The 18,110-nt window shown below is 39.6% G+C and overlaps 2 protein-coding genes across 2 annotated transcripts in view; one reads left to right on the top strand and one right to left on the bottom strand.

Moving 5' to 3' along the window:
* Positions 1-18,110, bottom strand: part of exo5 (exonuclease 5) — a 274,495-nt gene that overhangs the window by 20,803 nt on the left and 235,582 nt on the right. The gene's annotated exons all lie outside the window — the stretch shown is intronic.
* Positions 265-18,013, top strand: smtnl (smoothelin, like). Its single transcript, XM_056263461.1, has 10 exons — positions 265-324; positions 453-1,060; positions 12,384-12,465; positions 12,772-13,026; positions 13,119-13,181; positions 13,284-13,350; positions 13,687-13,830; positions 13,933-14,056; positions 15,220-15,371; positions 17,467-18,013. The coding sequence occupies exons 2-10, from the start codon at positions 584-586 to the stop codon at positions 17,591-17,593; spliced, it is 1,491 nt and encodes a 496-aa protein (XP_056119436.1). The 5' UTR covers positions 265-324; positions 453-583; the 3' UTR covers positions 17,594-18,013.

Genomic DNA, 18,110 nt, shown 5'->3' on the forward strand with positions numbered 1-18,110 from the left:
GGTGGCCTTTATCTGTCAGGGAAAAAAAAAAGAGTGAGGAAGAGTGAGTGAGAGAGCAGAGACAGAGCACTGTGTTGTGAAAGTGGAGATTAATACAAATACAGTGGAAAGAAGGAGGGGGAGCCAGGATAAAGTGGAGCTCTATCTCTCCTCCTCTTTTCTCTTGCTCCCTCCCTCTCTCCTCCCTCCCCCGGACTCCAGGAGTAGTAGGAGATTAACGTGACTGTGAGAGCTGTACTTTAAAACTGCACGGCGGGGAGAACACGCTCACACACTCAGACACTCAGACACACTTACAGCAGGAAAATCATACTGAAACACAAGGTCTGTAAACACTCAAACAGTCACAATTTAAAAAAAAATTTGACTGTATTTTGTTTATGCTTTAAAGATGTTTTCATTCATTCAATAAGGAAATTAAGTTTGTTTCTGACTGAGTTTTGGTTCCACAGGTCACTGTTGTCATTTCCTCTGGATTTCTATATGGATTTGGGACTTTAAACAATTTCAAAAGGGAAATATCAGAGACAGATCTCAATTTGTTGTTGGACTGTGAAGGAAGATACCTGGACTCACAGAAGAGATGGACGCAGGGCCGTTGGCATCAGTGGCCGAGGGCTCTCCGGAAGGGGAGACGGTTTGTGCTGCTTTGGCCCGCTATGAAACCACTTTACGAGATGCCGTGCGTGAGATCCACGTGGACGTCAGCGCTTTCAAGATAGGCATCGAACGGAGACTGGAAGAGGCCATTCATGTGAGCGGACCTCTAGGCCAAGCTGTGGCGCAGCTGCAGCAGGAGAACCGGCAGCTCAGGGGTCAGTTAGAGGCCTTGACCCGACAGGTAGAGATGCTGACTGGGTCGGTGTGTGACAGAAGCGCACTTCTCACAGGAGGATCGGCGCCACCACAGACCAACAGCAGCACCGCAGGGCATCAGTCTCCACCGTCTGCGGCCCCCAGCATAGCGGCTCTGACCGGCTCCGCCAGCGGCTCTGCCTCCAGCCCCACCACCACACGTTTCTCCAGCAGAGCCACCTTCTCTGTCACCAGCAAAACAAACGTGAGTAGACATCTGCTAGAATGAGTGGAAGCGTGACCTCGAGTGAGGTCATTTTGTGGAACTGGAAAAAATGAAGTGATGTGAGAAACCTTATGTTCGACAACTAAATATTTAGACATATAGAGAAGCCCGAAGCTGGAAAACGTATACAAACGATCTGAATGTTTGTAAAGGCAGACCTTTGGCGCAGTCTCTGACAAATGTGGGATGAGGTTTAGATCAACTCACAGTCGTTTACTGCCACCATTTCGACCTAGTATTATGATGAAGTTAAGCCAAATATGGCCATGCATTATGGTTATTGCACCACAGTTAAGGGTGTCCTTATAGGCACAAAGCGAATAAACAATTTGACAACCAAGTAATATTTTTTGGATGTTTACAGTTGACAAGCTACTAATCAACTTGCCGCATTAATATCAAATTTAGAGTTGGATCAGTTTTATGAAATTTGTATGTTTTTAGACTGCAGGGGCGACACAGAAGCTGCATCTAAAGTGGCTTAGCCAATGAGCTCACTGCACAACCTTCAAATATTTGGTCAGTATTGCTGTAGCAGTTGCAGTTCTTTCAGAAATACTCCACCTCCCCCAGCTCCACCTGTATAGATCTGCTATTGGTAATTCATGTACACTATATTGTGCAGCAGCAGCATATCTTACTTGCTCACAGCAGTGTGTCGTGAATGTATTGGCAGTAGCAGGCCCTGCACTTACTCTGCAGCAGCAATAACCAACAGCAGCAGCAATAACAGCAGCAGCGTAGCAGATCTATTCCGCCAATACCAAATCAACATTGTCATACCCATTACCATGACACTCCGAGAGTTGACATGACAGAACTAAATTAATAATATGAGTTTATAATAAATATGGAATTATGGAAATAAAGTAAGGTGGCTCTGATGCTGCATTTCATTTACACAGAAACCAAGCAGCATATTTTATTAATCTTTTATGCAACGCTGTGCATTTACGCATTATTTGGAGCAGGAACAGAGTCACTTTCACTCGGAACAACCTTCACTTGCCTGTCTAAAGACTCCAGATTTTTGTGAAATGACACATTTTGAATAAAAACAATCACTTTGAAATGCTCAAACAACCCAGATGTTTTGACCATAAGCCCATTTTAGCACATGTCATTCATTCAAAGCATGTTTTATTTGATAGGTCCATTTCATTGTTTGCATATTTATACTGTATACCCCCAAAGTTGAGGGTACATATTCTGAGATGCAGTTTTTGACATGATAGATAATGACTCTATTCAGGATTTAGAGAATTCAGCTCTATTTTTAGGAGACTTTCTATTGAGTTGAACCTGTCACCAAAGCCTTTGCAGCCTTTACAGCTGCTGCCTGTGACATGAAAACGTCACTCATTAATCTAGAGCTCTGTGCCTTGGAGTATAAAAATACTATCATTTGCATAGCATTCAAATTACATTGGCTTGTTTCATAAGGTCTTGTTTTATATTTCAGGTTTGTAAAAGGTATTTCTAAATCATAATTTCAGTAGCTGGGAGTGCAGTTGATTTTGGCTGTGAGTGAGAGTTAGTAGAAACAAGGAAGGCTGTTATCTTCCCTGCCACATCCACACCTGCCAACCGCATAATGAGAGAGCTGCATTCTGGGCTTGTAAAATACTCAGAGACTGTTGTGGCAGGTCCGCGGAGCACTCCCTTTCAGTCCCAGCCTGCAGGATAAAGTGAGCGAGAAAGACTGGAAAAAGACAGCGAGACTCCACGTGGGGATGTGTGCTGGCCTGCCTCCACATGGCTGTGCTGTGAGCACCTGCAGATATCATGAGAATCACGCTTTATCTCACGCTCTTTCTCCTAACTCTGTCTTTCTATGATTCTTACAGAGCCCTGTTGTACTTTCTGTTCTTGGGAAATAAGTTTATCCTGGGCTCAATCTCAGACTGCCGCCACTGTATCTGTGGCATTTCTTGTTCTCCCAACTATCATTTTGTCTCACACAAAACACTCCATTCTCCAGTCCACTTCATATCTGTATCACTTTCTCTCCCTCTCCGTCTTTCTTGCTCTCATTCTATGATTGATTGGCCTCATTGCAGTTCATAGTCCTCTGGCAGGTTTTATATTTTATTTAAGTGAAGGTGTACAATTGAAGGTGTACAAGATGTACAATTGAAATTCACATTTTAATGTAGTAATAGCAATTCAAAGAAATTCATATCAGTAACTAAAAAAGTTTGTCAAGGTTTAGATGGATGGATGGATGGATGGATGGATGGATGGATGGATGGATGGATGGATGGATGGATGGATGAATGGATGGATGAATGGATGGATAGATAGACAGACAGAAGGACAGACAGATAGACAGATAGATGGGCGAGCAGACAGTCAGATAGATAGATAGACAGACAGACAGACAGACAGATGGGCGAGCAGACAGTCAGATAGATAGATAGATAGACAGACTGACAAACAGACAGACAGATGGGCAAGCAGACGGTCAGATGGATAGATAGATAGACAGACAGATAGACAGACAGATGGGTGAGCAGACAGTCAGATAGATAGATGATTTGATGGATGGATGTATTGATGTATTGATTGATTGATTGATTGATTGATTGATTGATTGATTGGTTGGTTGGTTGATTGGTTGATGACAAAAAGATACCAGCTTCATATGTATGTTTATGCTGCGTTGAATTTTCCGTGAAAACTTTAAATGCACATGAACCGGATCGTGCTGTGTTCCTCTCTCCTTTCAGAGTTCATGCAGCCAGCGAAATGCTTTTGCTCTGTCCTCACTCTGTGCTGGCTCCACAGAGAAGTCCTGCACTGCTGTTGCCAATTGCTGCAGCATTTCTGTGGTTTCAATGGACCATTGTGTCGACATTCTGCCTCATTTGAAGTACGTTGGGTGAGTCAGGATTTGAAGAACACCCAGGACACCTTCCTCCTTTCTTTCTTCACCAAAATGTGGTGTAGATGTAGCCCTGCCGGCTCCTCTGGAGTCTCTCTTGCTCGGAGGACAGGTGCTTGGCTGGGAAGGGAACCACACCTGTGGAGCGTGGTCTCACCGCACGATCACACTTGGCCCCGAGCACAAAGACTCTGTCCTTCATTACTGCCGATGTGAATAAATTGTTTAGGGGTCAGTGGGTTATCTTTGATTCTACTGTGCCTCAATATAGTCACTGCATTGTAAATGTCAGATACTTTGACTCCCGCTGGAGGATCTGTGTGTGTTCGGCTGTGCTTCTCCAGGGCAAGTGAGGGAGACAGTGGAGATTGGGGTGGGAGGAAGATAAGATTTGCGCGGCTGCCTGTTATCTGTGGAAACTTCGTTAAGGCACATTTAAAATCTCAGTGAAAGGATATAAACACACACAGATGCCCACAGACACAAACAAGCTAACAGATATTGGAAATATTTAAACATTAACTCAGTCAATTTCCTCATAGCTTCATGCTGTCAATCCCAAATTATGAAGATTATAAGGCCTGGGTTTGGCCTCCGGATTCTTGCTCTTGTCTAAGAGTTTTTAGTTTTTTATTTAGCTGCTCTGCATTGTGCTCCAAGTTAGCACTATATCAAACTGGATGTTAGCAGCTGTCTTCTAGCATCTTGGTTCAGGTGCTAACCTGGTTGACTTGCTAACATGGTTGACAGTGGGTTTCAGAAATCTGTCAACTAACAATTTTGTGTTGTAGTTCTCTAGACAGTTCATTCACAGTACATTTTTACACAGTTTTAGTCATTTTGTCTGTTGACGAACATATCCATCAGTATTTTGTCATTTTGATTGATTTTAGTCAGTTTTACTCAACTAATTTCAGCTGAATTAACATTTTAGTTTGCGAGAGAGTACAAAATATATTCAAACATTTTATGTTTTTTTTTCTAGTTATATTTTCATCAACATTGTTTTTAATTATTGCCATGACACTTTTTTATCATCTTTTTGTTGACGAAAAAACAACAACTTTATTGACGAACATTTTCTTGAACCAAACTAGCCCTAAGAATTAAGATGTATATTGTTTTTACTGAGGAGCTCAAGAATGTGTATCCTTCTTTCCTGTGGTCATACTTTTCAAGAACTTTTAAACTGGCAAAGAACTACTAACATTCATAATTTAGACATACACCGTTTACCATGCTATGACATATCTTTCCTGTCATGTTTATACACACCACACATCTGTAGCAAGGACCTTTTCTTCTCTACACACACACACACACACACACCTCATGTTGCCAAGCATTACCAAATTACCATAATAGTACTTCAAATCCCACGTTTAGCTCTGGCAGTGTGAGAAACACCCACCTCACTCTGGCGACCTCACCCCAGAGTGCCAGTACATCTAGTTTTCAGTCCACACAGCCATCTAATATTGCCAGAGATGAGCTGTTTTTAAAACATGAAGCCCAGAAAGGAATGTGGTTTGATCTGAGCTTTGCTTTAAATTCAGTTTTGATGTTGGGAATTTTCTAGATTTGGATAGCCTACCAGGTAGCCAAGCAGGCCTCAGAAGGCTTAAAGGCTGAGCATTTGTTTGCAAAGATTCACTTAAGCGTCCAAATTTGCAAGGCCACTGGACTCATGACTTTTATTTATGAGGCGAAAGTGTATGAAAATGCGCCTGTGTAGTTTCACACCTTAGCAGGAGGGTTTAAGGAGCTTACTCGAACATACTAGTGTGTGTTTGTTTGCATGTGTTTGCCTGAGATATGCTTGATGTTTCCAGCTCGGACTGGCCCAAAGCCAAAGCTCTCACAATGGAACAGAACGTTTAATCTCCTCCCGTTGCCCTGCCTGTATCTCCATGTCCAGCACAGATTCCTGGCAGAGAAGAAGTTGCAGAACAAAAAACCTTTGCACAGCTATTAATACAGTAGAGTGCAAGAGAGAGAAAGAGAGGGTGAGAAAGAGGGAATGTGAGAGGGAGGGTGGAAAAGAGAGAATAGATTGTGGATGGGAGGCTAGAGAAAGGCATCCAGCCGCTCCCATGCTGCCCCTAGCTCTCCTAATTACTTCCAGCCATGTATTTTCATCTCCATGGTTACAGGTTAATAATTTGTTGTTTAGGGGATGACCTCACTGCCCTCTAGGAACCATTGTCCCACCTTGAAGGAATGCATATGTGCAGAGAATTTAAGTGAGGAAACTCTAGTGAAGACCTTGCTTATCCACCGTGCATGGGGTCACATTACCACCCATGTGTGTGTCACTGGAGCAGAGTACAAGGCTGCTGGTATCTCAGCTGGTGCTAGGAGGTCTAAACCAAGCTAAGCTCTTAGATATTGTGTGTAAACTGCTGTGTATTCCTGGAATGGTTTCTTTTCTCTCTCTGGCCTGAGGCGGTGTGTTTGACCACTGCCCAGGTCTGTGTTCTCCATCTGCAGGTGGGGCTTTAGATGTAGTGCGTCCCTTTAGGCTACAACCAATCAATCGCGCTGCAGTGAATCATATTGAAGTGGTATCACTGCATGGCCACGTAGTATTAATCTGATGAGGTTTCTCAAGAGCCCAGGAGCTCCTGCGTCAATGTGTCAGGACACACATGATTGTTTACTGATGAGTAATGGACAGTTTAGTTTTGAGTGCGCTACATGCGCACTTCCCACTATAAGGTTGTTTGGTAAGCCAAAGAGGTGTACACACAGTAAAAATGTTTTGTTAGGCAACCTAAAATGTTCTTGTGTGGTAGCATCTTGAGTACTTCGTCCACCACTGGTTACTGTCCACATGGTTTTTTATGTGGACAGTAACCAGTGGTGGACGAAGTACTCAAATCAAGTACTTGAGTAAAACAACAGATACCCTAATAAAATAATTGTAGTTAAGTAGATTTTTAAATATCTCTAGTTTCACGACTTCACTACATTCTAAGGCATAGCCTACTATATGACTTTTTTATGACTATATGACTGTTCCTGAATTCTGATTTGTGAACAAATTCTTTCAAGGCAATTTTCATTCTTTTGATAAAGTTCTTTTCAATTAATCATTTGAACTAGTTCACAATTAACATTGAATGATTCAATTGTAAATTCAACTGATCTGATTGCAGCAAATAACTCAATGAAGATTCAATTATCTGAAAAAGACCTGATAACGATGTTCGATTTGTAAACAAATCATTATTTTCGATGAATCGTTTGAACCAGATCACATATAACTCAGAATGATTTAACTGTGATTTCAACTGATCTGATTATATCAGTTAACAATGCAGTGATTCAATGATCTAGTGAAGCCCTGATGTCCGATTTGTATCATTCTGAATGTATCATTCTTTTGAACCAACTCTTTTCAATGAATCAGTTAACAACTCAGTTTCAGTTCTGATTCAATTATCCGGTCAAGACCTGCTCCAAGACTTGATGGCAATGTCTGATTTAGTTTGTTAGTTAGTTAGGCTAGTTAGTTTGAAATGCTTTGATTCACAAATATCATTGTTAAACTTACTGATTCAGTAATTTAGTTGAAGTGACTCTCAAGCTAACAAAACAAACTGATGAATTGAATTTTGAATATGCTGACTCATAATTATTTATAATAATGTCATATGTCCAAATCCACCTGACTACATTAAATTACACCAATGAAATGAAATCAGAAGGTCAGATTCAGGGCTTGAATATCTGGCCCGAAGGACCATTTTTATAAGGCTTTTTACAATGTAATTTGTGAGTATGTGGGAGTGAAAATGAAGCACACCCAACAAACTCCCTGAAATATTCTTGTAGTTCACACACAGCTGAGTGTTCAAATGTCTCTCTATGCTTCTCTGCGCAGGTTTTCTTTCCATTCCTGCTTCTGCTAGAGGAGAGAAATTGCAGGCTTTGTGGTGCTTTAAAAACAGGTGTTTGTGCTTCTTTCTGCATGAACACTTGAGTTTGTGGAGGAAATTACAGAGCAAAGACCCTCACAAACCAGGCATCCCGTCCCCATTTGTCTCAACTTTATAGACTCTACATCTCTCTGATTTTCTAACAGCAGGAAAAATGACCCTTAAATTACTGTCGGCCAAATTGGGGGCAAACATTTCTCTCAATCACAAATTATACATTTGCTTTTCACACTGTTGATTTATGCCTTAAACAGTATCCACTTTACGTTTTCTGATCATGACCCTCACTTCCAAAATTAGCCCAGCTATTTGTACATTGGAAAAATATATATAGCATTATCGGCATGGCTTATTAATACCAGAGAAGGCCTTGTAAGAGCTGGCTATCTGTAGGATTTGAGAGACTGGGGCTGGAATGAGTCCACTGAACCCTCCAGAGTTCTCCCACAAACATGCCCTCTATTGTTGTTTATGTTCCATTCCATTCCCCCGCCACCACAACGTTCCAAGAATCTCAAATGTCACGGAGGAGACGCAAGAATATCCCCTCTGATACGTTTAAAATCAGACACCAACACACACAGAGCTTTATCAAAACTGGCATTCATCTCTCTGATCATACACAGAGCAGCTCTCTGTTTTCTCTTGCAGTCACAATGCTCAAGCCGCCACACTCCCATCAAATCACTGAGAGATTATATACAATACAACCTTGTGATTATACACAGGAAAAAATCTTCTTTTATGCACCTCAGCATTGCACAGGCAGGCTGCCAACACGCTGGGGAAATTCTTATTTTGCCGTAGAGGGACATTTAGACGACTCACATTAAAGGTTTTCTGTAAGGGGAGTGCATTGTCTGAACGGATTGTACATAGTAACCACATTTAGAGGCATTCGGTTTATGTAGGCCTATGGTAGGACAGCACAAATAGACTGAAGACTCCTCAAGGCCTTTTCTTGTCTCCTCACCTGCAGGAGTGATTACTGTGTCTCTGAAGGGGCTGCATTTAGTCTTATAGTGGTCTGTTTTGTATAGTCTGGGAGGCGACGCTGCTCTCCACACCACCCTCATTGTCTTTGAGTGTCCTCACTTGTGGAAGAACAGCACGTACAGGAGACGAGTGACCCTCCCTGAGGACAAAAGTATGGACTGTCCCGTTTTTTCCCCTTCTTTTGTGTGGCTAGAGGACTCGGGCTGAAGTTGAGCTGAACAACTAAACGTTTATATGTTGATGATAATTGATATTGAAAATAGTCACTTAAGTGAATCAGTTGAACAAGGTTACAGCAGTAGCAGTGAATGATTCAATTGTGAATTCTGACTCACTGCAGAAGTTAACAACTCAATGGTTCGGATTCGAGGCCCAATGGCTATGTCCGATTAATGAATGAATAATTCCTTGAATAAAGCCGATTCTTTTCAATTAATCAGTTGAATCAGTTAAAAAATTACATTAATTGATTCATTCGTGAATTCGACTTAACCAATTGCAGTATTATTACAGTATAATTTTTTTCATTGATTAGATGAAGCAGTTCACAAATAGCATTAAAATGATTAAATAGTGAATTCAAATGATCTGATTGCCTTAGTTATCAAGTCAGTGATTTAATGATCTGTTCGAGACCTGTTTTGAGACCCAGATTTGTGATTGAATCATTCTTTTCAGATTGATATTAAAAATAGTCAAATTTAATTAGCAATTAGTCTTATCTTCATCACTTTTTTTGGTATTTGAAAATCTATTTTTAATTAGGTCAACTGAATAATAGTGATAAAATGCTGTTCTTTAAATACTTGAATGTACAACTTACACTTACATGTACATGCCTGTCAATCTAATGGAACATTTTAGATGTGTCATTTTAATCAAAACAATATTTTTTTTGGACGTTCATTTAAAAAATATTCAAATGAATTAAAAATTAACTGTAATTAATTCAAATCTTTTAATATGAATAGTAACTTTAAAAAGATTGAAAAATAAAAGCAAAATAAAAAATCATAGCAGCAATACAAAACTATGTTCATACTGATTAATTAATCAGTTATTAAAGAAATAATGGACAGATTAATCGGTTATCAGAATAGTTGTTGCAGCCTTATACTAAAGTGCTTTTCCACATGTTCTGTCTCACCTCCCTATTTCCTGCACTTGTTTTATTACTTCTCTCTATTAATGCGATGACGCATTCTCTGGGATTGGGAATGTGTTGTTCCTGGAAAAAAAAAAGAGCAACTGGGGTGAGTGCATGCGGTTCAGTTAACATGTGAGATGGGTGTGGTAAGATTCCCCCCTACACCTCTTAATTTAGCCCAGGGACCGAGCAGCAGGTGACCTCTGTGCCAGAATAGTGCCTGAACCAATACATTTGGAAGGAATTTCAGATACAAACCTTAATGGCTGCAGGCAATGTTTTTTTTTTTATGTTTTTTTTTAGGCTGCCCAAAATCACTGTAATACAGGTCACGTGTCTGCTGATATGCCCTAGAGAAACTGACATATGACACAGTCCAACAACAGACGTCCGCAGTGCAGCAACTCCAGCACTGGATTGGGCCGAGAAGCTGCGTGTTCAGCCAGCAAATCAGAGTTGGATACGTTTCATGGCTGGGGTGAAGTCTGTCTCTCCCCCTATCTCCTTCTCTCAATGGGACAGGCAGCTGCTCCCCCTCGACCGCACGCCCCTCAGCATTCTTTAGATGTGATGTCACCTAGCCTCCTTCTCGCCAGTTCACTTACTCCTTGAGTCTCACTAAGAAGTTATTTCTCTTTTAAAATGCAATGCTTTCCTGATTGCATGCCTGGTTTTTAATCCCTGTGTGTTTTGCATTTGCATTCATAAACAAACACTTCCTTATAGCCTGTGCACATTTGTTAGCATATTAGCATGTGTTTGCATGTACTAGTGAGGTTCAGGCCACACACAAAAGAGCTTTTTAAAGTCCATTGATAAGCTGCCAGGTAATTAATGACAGCGCCAGAGATAACTAAATGTGCACAGTCATTCTTTTGGTTTACTTCCAGGCCCTAAAAAACTAGTCCGCCACCCCCTTAGGAGACAATCTGCTTTAATACTGGTTAGCTCATTGCAGCCGATGCCAAACATCTGTATCTGTATAACTATTTGATGGTTGAGGTCTAAAGGAAATGAAGCAAGGCGGCAAGCTTCATGTGTCAGTGTGTACCTTCAAGGCACTAATATCAACATGTGATCTTGCATTTAGGTCATGCAGAAAAGTGCATGGAGGGTAGAAGTGACTATTAAAGATTAAAATAGACCAGCAGCAATATCTGTATTGATGACCCACATCGGCCCTGATCCAGAGCTTTGATTTCTTTTTAAAGGAGACTAGGCTTCTTTAAACATTACTGGTCTCCATAGTGAATCATAGTGAACCATCAATCAAATGTCTTTGATTAGATTACATCATTCATTTACTTTTGTAGAATGTGCCCTCCTGAAAAACACATTTGGAGCCACTTTGTCTCTTTTCATGTCTTTGATTGGGGTTTATTGGATAATCGCATCAGTTGTCTCATGCCGAAAAAGCCATTCTGTACTGTAATGTCAATGTGTCATTCAAAGAAAAGGGATTCATTCAAACTATAGTCTCACGTAGCCAGATCTATAGTCTATAGTCTCAAATATAGGCCTGCTTTATAATCAAACTATCATAACAGTGTGGTTTTAATGACCTCATCTGTTGACAAGATGCCAGTGAATCGCAGAGCTGGTCCAAATGTCCACATCGCCATGATCAGATGCTTTCTTAACTGACGCTTTCTCACTGCTGTCATTTTTGTTGTGTAATTATTTTGTTATTGAGGGGAAAGGGTCAGGGAGTTTGCTGCAAAGATATTTTCAACTTTTCACTTCTGAGCAAAGAACGAAAAAGAACTTCGCCGTGAGTATATCGGGGCCTCGAATCACATTGAGTCTTTTGTACGTTACATGTGCTCTAGCAATAAGTTGCTGGCTGCTGTTCACTTAATGGGCACCAGTCAGTGTCGCTTATAACCAGGGTTTCTAATTTCTACATATAGCCTTTTTAAAGCGCGGGACACACCAAGCCGACATCCAAGAACTTGCAGTGACAAAGCTGACTGTGTTGTCGCTTTTCGTCAGCTGCATCTCGGCCAAAAAGCTGCTCTTGAACACACAAAAAGGACTAAAGGCGACTGTCAACTAGCACGTGCCAACGGTGCCAAACACAGAAAAAACTAAGCAGACTGACGCTCAAAAACAGCTCGACATTAAAAAAAAATGGTTTTGTCTAAAAATAAATCTCTAAAAAATAAAATCAATCATATTTATATGCTACAAGTGACTTTAGGCATCACAACATCATAATGTACAGTATCAAAAATGGATATTCATTCTGAGATTTGATAAAGATTACATTGAAGTGTTACTAAATGAATAGTCTTCTTAAAGATTAAACATAAATACTGCTTGTCTCTCTAACAGAGCATTGAGCGAGATGAGCCCATTGAAGTGGATCCAGCACCAATTCCCCAAGGCTTGGAGAATGGACACTTATCCTCAACAGGTATTGCCCATAATTCCTTCTGGAAAGCCTATTCTATGTTCCCTTAACAAAATATAGATAGATAGATAGATAGATAGATAGATAGATAGATAGATAGATAGATAGATAGATAGATAGATAGATAGATAGATAGATAGATAGATAGATAGATAGATAGATAGATAGATAGATAGATAGATAGATAGATAGATAGATAGATAGATAGATAGATAGATAGATAGGTACATAGATACATAGATAGATAGATAGATACATAGACATTATACTGCTTCAGTTGTAACATATTTACATCCTCTATCCAATCAGAAAACTCTATGCCTTTGAGGAGAAACTCACCACCCAACGGTGTGTCACAGGAGCACTCGGCCCCCGTTCCCATGGCGATGCCACACCTGCCAATCACAGCAACCACCAAAGTGGCTGACTCTGCAGTTATGAAGAGTCCTGAGTCACCTGGTAGCCCGATGCAAGCAATGCCTTCAACCATAACAGATTCACTGACAAACAGTCAGGCGGTCAGCAGCGATAACCAGCCACAACTAGAGTCTCCTGTTAATGCAGGTATGACTCCATCACAGCTTCACAGAGTGAGGCTACAGATGACTCTTTCTGCTGTCAGCACCTAAAGGTGTGTGTTGGTCTTGTGGTTACAGTGCCGTCTGTGAAAACATGGGCTCCAACTCCAGCCAGGACTATGGGTTCTCCACGGCTTAGTGGTAGGACAAATTCAACCAACTTCTTTGACTCATATTCACAGCATGTGATTTTATCATACAGTCTGTCTCATTGTTTGTGTCAATCCATGTTTTGTCTTACAGAGAAAGCATCTTCAGCTCCGGCCAAGTCAGTGACTTACTCTGGGCTTTTCTCACACAATACAGACAGGTGGGTAGAGTATGAATATATGTAAATGCAAATAGAATTTGCTATATTCTCTCACTCAGCAAGACAGTCTCATACAAATAGTAACACTTTACAATAAGGTTCAATTTGTTAGCATTAGTTAGTTCATTAGTTGTCATTTAACTAACAACAAGCAATAGTAATACTAATACTTAAAGGGTTAGTTCACAAAATTTTTTTTATTTTGTCATCATTTACTCACCCTCATGTCATTCATCTTCGGAACATACAGTAAATGAAGTGTGAAGTGTTACCAAACAATTATAATATTTCACCGAACTTAAATGTTCCTCAGCCATCTCTCTCTCTTTGCATCAGGAATGTGGATATGCCAGGAGATTTATCTTTCGGCAGAGGTATTGAGCGCAGACGGGAGCTTGTGAGGTCCCAGACTTTACCTCGAAACATTGGAGCCCAGGCACGCAGGTCCATTTTTGAGAGGCTGGACTCTGAAAACAACAGGTAAAGGAATTGTCCTGTTTGCCTATGCAACCACATGCTTTTTTAATGCTCTGCAAAGTCAATCCAAGTAAAAACCTCTTGCTTTGATCTTTCCCAACTCAGTCGACCCAAACCAGTGGATTCCAAACCAAAGCTAAAACGCTCTCAGAGCTTTGGAGTATCAAGTGCTAGCAGTATCAAGCAGATTCTTCTGGAGTGGTGTCGATCCAAGACTATTGGGTACCAGGTAAGATATTCCATAGATGTCATGGTGGGACTTATCTCAAATCAGAAGGAAAAAAAGGGAGCTTTTCCCACATATCAACAAGGCCAGTGTATTAAAACTAAGAAAGGTTTAACAACACTTCAGCCTGATAAGATGCAGATTATCCTGCCTTATAGGGCTTCTTATTCTGTTATTTTAAGATTAAGCTCATTATAAAGTGTTATTCTGTTTATTAGCTTTAGCATATCAACTTTATTAACATCAGTAAGATTGTGAATGAACATTATGTGTGTGGTATCAGAGGTATCCTCTGCATATATATTCTGACTGACTCTAGTGCAGCTTTGTAAACCAGCACATGTGGCTCTAGTCTAGTTAGAGATAGAAAATTAACGGTCAAGCCTAATTTAGTATCAAGAGAGAGCAGTATGTAAACATGAGAACCAGAGCAGACAGCTGGCAAACACACATGAAGATTTCCCTCAGTGACAGAGACTGTCTTTGCCTGTCAGATTTGCCAGCTATATACGGATGAGTAAATATAAATATTACTATAAAATACTATAAATTTCAGCATATGAAGATAAGAGTCAGACAACAATAAAACATCTGCTCTGACAACCACAAGCAGTTCTGCAGAATCTCAAAGGACGTTATTGTTTTTCTATTCCTTTCGCTTACTCACTGGTCAAGAGGAACAAATGCTAGAAGAATAATACCTTCTTTTTGTAATCTATTGTTATTCATTATTCTTTTCCGTTTTAGTTTTAGATTCATAAATGCTTAATTGATTTTAATTACTGCACACTACTCAATTTTGCATCATCACAAAAAAAAATGTATTTGTTTTTTTTTTATTTCAGTTTTAGTTTAAGTTAAACTAAATGAATAAGTAAGTTAAACTAAATGAAGATGAGAAATATTGACTTGTCATCTAGCTGAAATAAAATAAGTTTAAGTTTTATTATATTTTACTTTATTTTAAGGTGTGTATATATATATACACACACACACACACATATATATATATATATATATGCACAATGAAATCAGGCACATTTATTATGAGTAGAGTAAGTATATAAAGCCAATTTTGACTTTGTGTTGATGGGTACGGGGGCAAAACCCCAGTGTCCTCTGTCCTGTGACATATAATAGGTTCACTCTCTCCCGTTAATCTGCAGAACATCGACATTCAAAACTTCTCATCCAGCTGGAGTGACGGCATGGCATTCTGCGCCCTAGTCCACTCTTTCTTCCCTACAGAGTTTGATTACAACGTCCTGTCCCCTGCCGAGCGCAAACATAACTTCGAGCTGGCATTCAGCACTGCAGAGTAAGTCACTGGAATGGAGGCGACTCTGTTCACCCTTTTGACAATGGCATTGAGATGTCGACACTTCATCTCCTTTATCTCTTGAAGTTGAGTAGTTTGTCTGGTAATACTTTATTTGAATGTGTCCTTGTTACACACGTTACATGTATTTACTATAGTAATAACTATAAATTAGGCATAATTACATGCAACTAGCCCTAAACCAAAGCCTAATCCTACCCTTACCCTATAGTAAGTACATGTAGTTAATTACTATTACTCAGTACTGAAATGTATAATCACACTGTAACGGGGACACATTAAAATAAATTTTAACCATTTGTCTTGGTGTCATCCCTTTATCTGCTGAAAAGATAACTGAAATACACTCCTGTTCAAAAGTTTGGGGTCAGTAAGATTTTAGTTTTTTTTAAGAAATGAATTTTAAGGGGCGGTTTCCCAGACAGGGTTTAAATTAAACCAGGAGTAGGCCTTAATATAGAATAGTTAATCGTGACTTAAAAAATGGCTTTCTGTAACACAGATTAAGTAAAGATTAGTTACACCTGGACTATGGAGTCCTGAACTAAAATAAACCAGATTAATTTAAAACCAACTGTACTTATCTGATTTAGCATGACAGAGGTAGCCTATAAAACATGGAATGAACCAAGAAAAGCTAAAAATAGCATGGAACTGAGAAGCAAATGCAAGGAAAACAATGGCATCAGAAAAAGACTGCAATCAAAAAAACGTTACTAAACAAGAGAAAATTATTTTTAAGCAAGCTAAATAAACTGCACACATCAGCTATGGAATAAAAGAAAAGAAAAGTCTGGAAGTCTGTTTGTAATGAATTGTGTGTATATATATATATAATACATGTGTCTTCTTTGAAACACAATGTTAATCTGAAGTTAAGCCTGCCTCCTGGTAGGTTTAATTTAAGCCTCAATTTAGTCCTGGGTAACTCTAATCTTCCTCCAGGAAATCAGTTTATTAAGCTCTGAACTAAACTAAATCTAGGACTATTTAAAGCCATGACAGAGAAAGCAGATTTCTGTTAATCTGGTTTAAAGGGCCATTTTAGTCTAGGACTAGACTTCATCTCGGCAAACCGCCCCTAAATCAAAGGATGCATCATAGGTGTGCATAAGTGACACTAAAGAGATTCGTAATGTTACAAAAGATCTCTTTCAAATCAATGATGTTCTTTCGAACTTTCTATTCATCAAAGATTCCTGATGAAAAAAAAGAATCACGGTTTAAATTGTAATAACATTTCACAATATTACTGTTTTACTGTATTTTGATACAATAAATACAGCCTTTTCAAAGACATTTAAAAATTGCATTGACCCCAAACTGTAAAAACGTGTGTACTTTTTGCAGGGTATTAAAGGGAAATGTTGATATTAAACTGAATGTTGTCATCATGTTTCAAAAACATAATGAATGTCAAAAAAAGCTGCATATAAGTCGCAAAAACATAATCCATATAGATCATGCGCTATATTCAGTCTTAGTCACTATGAAAAGAGCTGTGTGAAGATCCTTTCAAAATCTCCTCTTATGTTCAATGAAAAAATAACACAAGTTTGGAACATATTCATTTCCATTTAATAGCGCCAATAAAGTATTAAAAGTCTTTAAATAGGAATGGACCAGACAGATGAGATGTGAACTTGATGTGACACGACCTAACAACCTGAACAGAGCGATTTCAAAATGCAAGTTGACACAAATCATCTGCAGTTGTGCTACACATCACCTCACAGTACGGCACAAAAGATAATGTTACTTAGTTTCCGATGCGTCTGAGTCTAGGGTGTCCGTAACCGGCACTTTAAACCAGTAAAGCAATGCATGCCAACAAATCCCAGTTGAGCTCAGAGGAACCTCCCCTTTCTTGACAGCCCTGCTGCAGCATGACATCATTCTCCCAGTGTCCCAATTCCTACATCTTGAAATATTCACATCTAAAACTGCACTATTAACGTCATCTGAACATATGTATTACAGTTATCATATAAACTTAAATAGTCAACAGACAAGAAGAATGAATAGAAGCAGTCATACACGTCCACCCCTGTTAAATCTGTCTCTCTATTTCCAGGAAGAAAGCTGGCTGCGATAGGCTTATTGAAGTGGAGGACATGATGGTGATGGGCAGAAAGCCAGACCCCATGTGTGTCTTTACTTACGTCCAGTCACTATATAACCACTTGCGCAAGTTTGAGTGAGATCTTGGCCCCTTCAGCCCCAGCTGAACACTCTGCACTGCCCTCTGCTGGACAAAACTGAACTCTGATATAGATACTATGGTTTGGGGTTGCAAAATGTCCATGGGAACCCACACCATTTCAAGCATGACGCTTCTACGGTTGCATTTTTAGTCAAGAAAAGGTCATCGACTATTTATACAGACCCTTAAGACATGGCTTTTGTCTATGGCAGGCTTTTTAGAAATTGTGGCCTCTGATGTATTACAAAACAGCTTGGTTACGCTACCTGCATTATGGAGCCATTTTATAGACTGCAAAGATAAAGACATAGAAATGTATTAGTGGATTTCATATTTACTAATGAAAGATAGAAATATATAGAATGTACAGGAAATAAGGTACAATATATGTTCTCAGATAGATCAGCACATTTGTTTTTATAAGTTTTGTCTCTTTTTTTCTAATTTTCAGAGCTGCCCATTTCTGGTTGTCTTTTATACTGTCTGTAGCTCAAATACACAGGTGCGTGTGCAGC

Source organism: Rhinichthys klamathensis, unplaced genomic scaffold (assembly GCF_029890125.1).
Source record: "Rhinichthys klamathensis goyatoka isolate OS25496 unplaced genomic scaffold, OSU_Roscu_1.1 h1tg000206l_1, whole genome shotgun sequence".
NCBI classification, from domain to species: Eukaryota; Metazoa; Chordata; class Actinopteri; order Cypriniformes; family Leuciscidae; genus Rhinichthys; species Rhinichthys klamathensis.